This window comes from Fringilla coelebs (assembly GCF_963513975.1).
Source record: "Fringilla coelebs genome assembly, chromosome: 5".
In the NCBI taxonomy this organism is placed as follows: Eukaryota; Metazoa; Chordata; class Aves; order Passeriformes; family Fringillidae; genus Fringilla; species Fringilla coelebs.
The window spans coordinates 41,213,457-41,222,700 of record NC_140033.1 but is presented as its reverse complement, the minus strand read 5'-3'; the positions used below and the strand labels follow the sequence as shown (position 1 = coordinate 41,222,700).

The 9,244-nt window shown below is 37.1% G+C and overlaps 1 protein-coding gene across 1 annotated transcript; it reads left to right on the top strand.

The window, feature by feature from the left end:
• Nucleotides 1–269: 269 nt before the first annotated feature.
• Nucleotides 270–7,703, top strand: MGAT4C (MGAT4 family member C; the record flags this gene model as incomplete). The annotated part of the gene is made up of 3 exons (XM_084206334.1): nt 270–410; nt 4,627–4,774; nt 6,547–7,703. 3 exons carry the CDS (start codon nt 270–272, stop codon nt 7,701–7,703), a joined length of 1,446 nt encoding a protein of 481 aa, XP_084062460.1.
• Between the last annotated feature and the right edge of the window lie 1,541 nt (nt 7,704–9,244).

Here is a 9,244-nt window from a genome sequence, read left to right as displayed (position 1 = left end):
TGGGTACGACAGTGGGTATGTGTTTCTTCTCTACTGACACCAAAAAAAAAAAAAACCAAACAAACAAAAGGAAGCTTAGCTTATGGTTAAGATTGTATATTAAACCTGAATATGACAATGATTAAATGAAATTAATTCTGCCTGAAAGTTCAGTCTATGTATCTTTGAAGGGATTTGATACATCTGAAGGTAAGTTTAGTTGTTGTCATGCTTATCAGGTGGACCATTCTTGTAATTCTTGTGGTTTTATTCATAGGTGACACTACCGTATGCAGTTCTTCACGAGACACAACTTGAAATATTTTGATAAAATGAGATGCTTGCGGAAACGATCAGCAGTGTCGTTCTTAGGAATCCTCGTTGTTTGCTTGCTGTTCATGAACTTGTACATTGAGGATAGTTATGTTTTGGTAAGTTGCAAAGAAGCTATCCTGGAACAACAAAACAGTAAAACACCCCTAGTAAACCGGTAAATTGTTGAGGATAAACTACATCTGAACTATTTATGTGAGCTTGAAGCTTGTTTTTTAGTATACACTGCAAATCTCACCTCTGAATACTGCACTAAATGCTATTATAGAAATAAAATTATAAAAGAAAATTTATACCCATTTTATCTACTTTAAGCTCCTTGCATAAATAATTTCATTTTAGTGAGTTTATTTTGTGTGTTTCCTACTTTTTTAACTCAGATTTTAATCTGATGGGTTCACTACTACAGCATTAAAAATTAGACAAATGAAACCTAATGTAAGTTTATGATTTTGAAAAAATATGTGGAAATATTTATGTTAGGAATACAGTTTATGTGTAACCTAGGGGTGTTTCAGTGCTGAATGCCAAGTGAGCCCTGGAGACTCAATTAATGGAATGAATTTCCAGTTCTTTGGAGATTGGACTGGGCCCAGTAAAAAACCATAGTGGTTGAAAACTGAATCTTGCAAATAGTAAAGTGAATAAATAGGAAAGTGAATAAATAGTACCAGAATTTGGTATATTGTGATACGACTAGATAGTGCTGTCTTCATCTTGAATTGAGTGGGGACAGTATGGATTTTCCAATATTTTGAGTGGTGAATTCTGACCTCATTTACATCTGGAAAGAAACATATTAGTATGTCAAAAAGTGTAATACACAAGCATTAAAATCCTTATGCTATTAATCAGAACCATATATACAGTCATAATTATTTTAATTTAAAATATTATAATTATAAAATTATAACAGTACTGTAAATATTTACAATTCTAATATTATGCTAGTACTTTTTTAGGCCATTGAAAAGATAGCCCATCCTTGTAGCATGTGGCATATTTCAGGCATATTTCCATTACAGGCATATTTCTTTGTGTACCACAAAGGTTTTCACTTTTTTATTTATTTAACATTACTTGGTTATGGTTAAATTTGACCTGGCTTATCACATTTTTTTCCGAGTGACATTTTCTCTAATGTTTCTTCTCTGTTCACTAATTGCTTCAAAGTCTCCCAGATGTTTCTGAAAGTGCTTTTATTATCACTGCTAATGGTGTTCCTCTTGGCTTGTTTTTGAAATCTTTTCCTGTCCTATTTGCCAGCTCCCCAGATGGCTCCATGTCTTATTCTTAATTTCTCTTTCCACCCCCACCCCCACCCCCCCCCTTCCTTTTATAAATTCACTCTCTTTCATTGCTTCTCTCATCACAGTTCTGGCATGTTTGCATTCATGCAGCTCTCAGCCAAGTCTCTTGCCAAGTCTCCTGAGAGTTCTTCCAGGTCTCTTGATACCTTTATGGTCCATCAAGTGTTTTTCAAGTGTGTTAGGATGTTGACTTTTCAACTTATTTATTTAGTTTTATTCTCAAACTTCCTGACCCTGTCTGACAGCTCCAAACACACCCTGTCTGGTGTGTTTTCTCTGCTGAGGTAAAAGATGAGCAATTTCACTGTTTGTGGTGAAGAGAAAAGCTTGGGAAAAGCTTTTGAGCACAGCAGACTAAGCAGTTTCCCTCAGGGAATGAAAATCTGAAAGTCCTCAGAGACCTAAAGGCTCTTTGAATTGCAGTCAATCTCCTGCTGGAAAAAGGTAACTGGTACAGGGAAGACAATTGGCCCAGAGTTCCTTCTCCCAGTCTCAGGCAGCAGGCTGTGCAAGGGGCTGTGGTGCTGGCGTCTCTGGCACCAGATGTAACACAAGTGGTCTTTTTCAAAAAGTTAGAGTGTTAAAATGATGTTCATTTTGGTAAACCTTAAGAAGGGAGAACAGAAACTTTCTGGTTTTGCTCAAAGCGTCTCACGTATGCAGAGAATCCCTTCACTGTTTTCTGCAGGGCATTTGCTGCAGAAATGGAAAGTAAGGGCCCATGTGGCAAAATAACTGAAGTATATTGGATGGAGGGCATGCAGTTATGTAGTGCTGATACATGTGTAAGGCAGTTTAGGGTGCTTCATCTACAATGTATGAGCTGCATTTGATCAAGCATTTTGAAGACATACTAAGCTAAAATATACCAGATATCACAATATACACAAGGGGGTCTTCTAACTATTCAGAGTTGCGAGTGGATTGTAAGTGAAGCATGTGTTCTGTGCTCTTCTATGAATACTAATCACTATTTTGTGCACTATGCAAAGAATTACACTATTGTAATTGGCACAGCATCCTTAGCAGAGCAGGGCATCTTCATAAAGGGTGGAGAACTGTGGCACTTCATCCTGTGGCACCCACATGAAACTCCCAGCAAACACTGGAATGCAAGTTAGAGGTTAGTTAGCAGATGAAAGCCAAAAACATTCTGGGAAAAAGCTACAGAAGAAAGCCAAGGCGAGTTAATCAAGTTCCTCAGCTTCATTGACCTCTGCATAGTCAGAGATAGAAGAAACAGATTTTAATCATTTGAAAAAATCCAGATTTCAGTTTTGCCCATCATTCAACAAAAGAATGAAAGAGCAGCTATTAAAAAGAAATGTTAGCCACAAAAGCCTTTTATTAAAGAGGGGGGAAAAAAGGAAAATTTTTGTGGTCAGTTTAGATATTTTACTTGTTAAAATCAAAACATTTTCTTCTGACATTGTCTATTTCTAAATATTTAATGTAGCAAAACCTCAGCAGAATAAGTTTCCATTCCAAGACCTTATGAAACAAGGTATTTTGGTGCTCCATTCTAGAACCCATGACACAATGTTTTGCTTGCTTCTCAGATGTTAAAGAAAGGGTTTTGAAAAAAGAAAGTTTTTGGACCAGCCTTTTTTTCTTTTCTACCTGACATTTTTCATGGAAAATCTCCTGAAGTTTTGGTGTATTTTCTTTCTAGATCATTAAGTTACATTTTAATCTTGAACCTGATCATCAAACTTCCTCTCATAATTTATGAGCAAATGCAAAGTGGCACATAAGCACTTGAGAAAAAATTACTCAAGAGACACTGAAGATCAAGAGAGCATAACAGTGCAGGTAGATGCTCCTGGATGTCTGCCAAAGATCTTTTACTACGCTCAGAAGTGGATTTTTTACTACTTCTATGCAAGAAAAACAATGAACTATAAATGAATGTAAGATCAGTTTACAGAAAGATTTATTCGTGCTATAAAATATAGCTTTGACACCTTTTTTAATATTTATGCCATTAAATATGAGCACTGTTTACTGTTTCTGCAGTTAGCAGCAGTACTACTGCTGCACAATGCTCCCATTTAATGACAGATCCCAAAGTTTTAGTGCATTAACATATTGCATACGTCAGAAGAAACAAATTCAGTCATACATGTGTCTGTCATCAGACTAAAATCAAACCAGGTAAATTAAATAAACATTCCTACTTTTAAATTTAGTCTTCATGAGCTGTTAGATATTTTCCCTTTTCTTAAGGACTGAGGTGCTGATTTTCCCTGAGGCCCAAGTGGCGTTATGGGTAGGGCACTACTGATGAAGCCACTCTTTTCCTGCTGTGCCTTTACCATTACTAGGGAAGCCTCTTGGACGAAAAGGACTGAAGAAGGAGGAAGGAAGAGGAGGTGTGGTGATAAATGTACCTTTTGACTATGCCATCAAAAAATGTTCTCCAAATTCAGAGAAACTTTTACTGTCTGCGTGATCACATGCATTTCTTGTTATCCCAAACCTGAGTCAAAGCTGCTCAGAAAAATGTCAAAATGAGCCAGGTGCTAGGATATAGATTTGTCTTTCCTTTGCAGCAGTTTTCGTAGATTTTTTAATGACTAGAAACATTTTTTAAAAAATCTTCTATGTTTCTACATCTGTGAAAATTATCTTATCTGTTGCTGAGGGATATTTTCTTATCCCTCTTTTGAATACCACAGAATTTTTTGGCCAATAATTTAATATTTGCTACCTTTCCATGGTTTTATGTAAAGTATTTTTTTTCTTTTCCTTTTCCTGCAATCTGAAGGTTTATAGTAGATTTTCTGTAGCCAAAAATGTATGCTATTCAGTAATGCTTGTTGGTTTGGGGGTTTTTTGTTTGCTTGTTTGTTTTTATTTTAAATGAGGTGACATCTACATGCTTTCATGAAAGCTGAAACTGAAAAATATTATTCCTGGAAACCTGCCTGTCCATGTTTCCTCTCTAACTGGCATTCACAAATGTGTTCCTCTCTCTGTCCCTTTTTTGTTTTTCTGCTAATAGGAAGGGGACAAGCAATTAATCAGAGAAACAGCCACACACCAGCTCAACCCAGAGCGTTATGTTCACACTTTTAAAGATTTGTCTAATTTCTCAGGATCTATAAACATTTCCTATCGCTACCTAGCTGGCACACCTTTGCCAAGGAAAAGTAAGTAACTGCAATTTGAATGTTGTGAAATGAGGTAATTTAAAAAGGCATGAAATCCATTTAGTCCCGTGGTATTTACCTATAAATACCCTGTGGTATTTCTGTGCAAGAGGGGCTGAGTTAAGCAGTGATAGTCTCAAGAGAGTTAGTGGCCATTCTTGAGTGGCCTCTAGTCCAGATCTAGGAGTGATTGCCCTGCAGCCTGTTTACCTTCTGACCAGCTGCCTGACTTGTAGATGTCCTGCAGGCAGTCCCTGGATGGTCTGTGGGAGCATAATTCCATGGATCTCCTCTCAGGCAAGAGGAAGATGATTTAGGAAGCAGAGGCAAGGCACATGCTGGTGGTGTTCTGCAAGCACCCTCTGAGACCATACTGTCAATCTCTGTATGACTGGTAAATCCAATCTTAAATATGCTTGGCATCACATAGGTGCACCCCTCAGATGCACTATCCTGCTGGCCCAGCAGCTGAAAATGGATCTCCTTGCTCCTTTAGCTGCGCTAAAATTGTGCTCTTATCGGGAGAGTAAAGGAGGAAAGGAGGATTCTTCTCACAGCCATCTGCAGATGGACTATTTAGTTATTCTTACCTCACACATGGTTCAAGACTTTCCTCTAAAAGTGAAATATGGCCATACCTAGACTTTGGGCAATCAACCATTTCACATACATGAACAAAGCTCCGATGTCCAAGCCCAGAAGGTAAAATAAAATAATACCTGTGTTGCAGAAAGCTATAAAGTCTGTTCAAATTAGATTTGAAAAATCTGGGGCTCTGTATGCAGTGTAAATGACATCAGGGGGTTGAGCAGACTTAAGCCTCGAGAGAAACCCTGAATCACTATCATAGCTGTCTTTCACAAATGACTGTATTTTAAGAAAGCTGGGGTAGGTTCAACTTAAGTACAACCTGTCAATTACAAAGTCTCAACATTTTTTACATCAGAAGTTACCAAAAATAGAGATATATTAGCAAATATCTGAAAAAAAAAAAAACTGATTTAGAATGCTGGTGAAAATGCAATGGCAGTGACTACAAAACAGCAGAAATGAAATTGCTTGTTCTATACAATATATTTCTGTCTAGAAAGAATGTAACATCATTAAAAATTATTTGTATAAGCAAACAGAGAAGTTCTCTTCTACTTTAAAATAATGTCTAAATTTCAGGGTGTACCCTGTAAAATGCTTGATGAGTCCTGAAAGAGGGTTAGAAGAAAAACTACTAGCAAGGAAAAACTAGACAAATTTACCTAAAATGAACACACTGAGAAATCACCATCCATGCAAAATTCATAAAACTGTAAAGTTATGCATAGATGTAAATAGACTTTTAGAGGGCTTAAAATTATAGAGGTGCTCCATTTGGTAGTTCCTTGCTTTCAAAATATGGTGTGAATAATCCCCTCATAATCCCCTTTCTTTTGGCAGATTTACAGCCTTATCATTGTATATGTGGTTTTGTCTACAAGACATAAACATACACACTGCTTTGGCATTTGTCCCCAGCGTGCTACTCCTGGCAGTAAACAAGTGAATGTTTAACACAATAGTCTCCATATGTCCATTTGCTAGCAATATCATACCTCTTAATGAAAAGGCAATAAAGGTCCTTTGTCGCATGCAGCTTAATAAACTCAAATACCAAATTTCTCAGTCTTCACCATTCATGAGGTTTATTTAATATAAACACAGCTCTGGAGAATATCTTTGTGATAAAATTGCTTCCAATATCAGATACTCAGTTTTTGTTTGAATTGTCTTTTGTACAGGGTATCTTACAATTGGACTATCCTCTGTAAAACGGAAAAAGGGAAACTACCTGCTTGAGACCATCAAGTCCATATTTGAGCAGTCAAGCTATGAGGAGCTCAAAGAAATTGCAGTGGTAGTACAGCTGGCAGATTTTGACTCAGCCTGGTGTGAAGGAATGGTCCAGGATATTTCACAGAAATTTGCACATCACATAATTGCGGGCAGATTAATAGTTATTCACGTCCCTGAGGATTACTATCCTGTACTGGATGGCCTTAAGAGAAATTACAATGACCCCGAGGACCGTGTGAAGTTCCGATCAAAACAAAATGTAGACTATGCTTTCCTTCTAAACTTTTGTGCTAATCTTTCCGACTATTATGTGATGCTGGAAGATGACGTTCGCTGCTCAAAGAATTTTTTGACTGCTGTTAAGAAAGTAATTACCTCACGAGAAGGATCCTACTGGGTGACGTTGGAATTCTCCAAGCTGGGGTACATTGGAAAGCTTTACCATTCCCATGACCTACCACGCCTGGCCCATTTTCTATTGATGTTTTACCAAGAAATGCCTTGTGATTGGTTGCTCATCCACTTTCGTGGGCTGTTAGCTCAAAAGGAAGTGATACGTTTTAAGCCATCTCTCTTCCAGCACATGGGATACTACTCATCTTACAAAGGAGCTGAAAATAAGTTAAAGGATGATGATTTTGAAGAGGAATCCTTTGATATCCCTGACAACCCACCTGCAAACTTGCACACCAATATGAATGTATTTGAAAACTATGAGGCAAGCAAGGCTTACAGCAGCATTGATGAGTACTTCTGGGGCAAAGCTCCTTCTACTGGAGACTTCTATGGGATTGTATTTGAAAAGCCCATTAAAATCAGTAAAATTAAAGTTGTCACTGGAACTGAAGATCGGCAAAATGACATTTTACATCATGGGGCCCTGGAAGTAGGTGAAAAGATTGTAGGCAGTAAAAAAGGAAGACAGTGTACAACTTACCTGAGACTAGGGGAGTTCAAAAATGGGAATTTTGAAATAACAGATGTAGAGCACAAAGTTCTGTTTGATATTAACTGCATGAGAATACTTGTTACTAAAAGTCAAAAAGAATGGCTGATCATTAGGAGCATTAGCGTCTGGACTTCTCAAACACCAAATCAATAGAGCAAGGCCACCTGAGAAGGTACAGAGTGCATACAATCAACTGGGTCACAACTGGTGCCACTCCCCAGAAAAACAGACACTTCAGCTCTTCACTAGAGACACAGACTATCTGGGGAAATCACAAAACAAGTAAAGCAATTTATTTTTTACCAGTTTGGTCAGGCAATATACAAACATTTATTTGTTGAAAATTTTGAATTTTATAGAAAACAAAAGGTTCTCAAACCTCTTTTGAGATCTTTAAACCCTTTTTTTATTATTATTTTTCTCTGTAAGAGAGATCTTGTGGACTATACAGAACAAAAAAAAAAAATCTGTCTTATAACTGCCAAAAGGTTTAAATCTATGACCATTATGTTGTGAAAAAAAATTGGATTGCACCTTATGCACATAAAAATTTAAAATGTTATGGTAGTATGCATTTGTACTGTAGTTGGTAATGTGTTTCTTTTCCAGGCAGTTGTGACAAGGAGATCTGTCCTGAAACTGGCAGTTTACTTCTGAGCACTGTAAGAAAATAATGTGGCTAGTCATTGCAACTTCTTGTCAAAAGGGAATGTATAAAATTATAAATCTGACATGACAATTATGTAAGAAATAGATAATTGCATCTGGTTTTCTGTCTCAACAAATATACTTTGTTCTTTTTCCTGGCTCCTTTCACTGAAATGAGCACTACTTGGATTCTATATTACCTAAGGGACCAATTTATTCTCCTTACTTGTTCAAATTGCCTCACACCAAGCAAGCCTTCTGCTTGACTACCAATGTCAGTATCAAACCCAGGTACCTCAAGAGCAGCACTGCTCTCTTAGAGAGGCATCTCAACAGATCTCAGCTTCAACTTTTTTTGTTCCTTCATAATATGGAGAACTCCTGCTGAGAAATTTGCAGATAGCTGAATACTACAGCATGGTTTCCAAGGATTTTCTTACCTTCCATATCTACCTGTCCCACTCATGCATGATAGAAATGCAAAATGTGCTGGGTTAATCAGCTGGGGGTGAATGTAATCTCCAGTGTGTCCTGGATGATCTGTAGTCAATAGAAGAGACACAAAATTAAGAGTCCTAATACAATGAGACATTAATATGTTTCTTAACTAGGAGGGTTTGGGGTATTTGGGGTTTTTTTTAAGTTTTCTAATTCTCATTGTATTAGTATTGTAGACATCTTCCCACTGCCTCTAGATATTTCCTATAAACATATTTTGCCTGGCTTTAGACAATAAGCAGAAAAGTTCCTCCAGTTCATATGACTTCAGTGTTACCTCTGGGCTTGTAGTGCATCACACAGGGAAGCTGTATAGCATATGATTTACACTATATGCATAGATTTAGATTAATAGAATCTATGGGTTTTTTTCCTCTAAAAATTTCCCTAGATTGTCTCAGTAAATGCACTAAGAAATACATGAGTTGCAAGTGTGACAGAGATGAACATTTTATTGTCAATCTCATGAATACTGTGCTTATCATCTGATTGCATTTAGGGGGTTTAGTTAAACCTGGAAGGCAAGAATTAAATTTCAAGAATGCTTG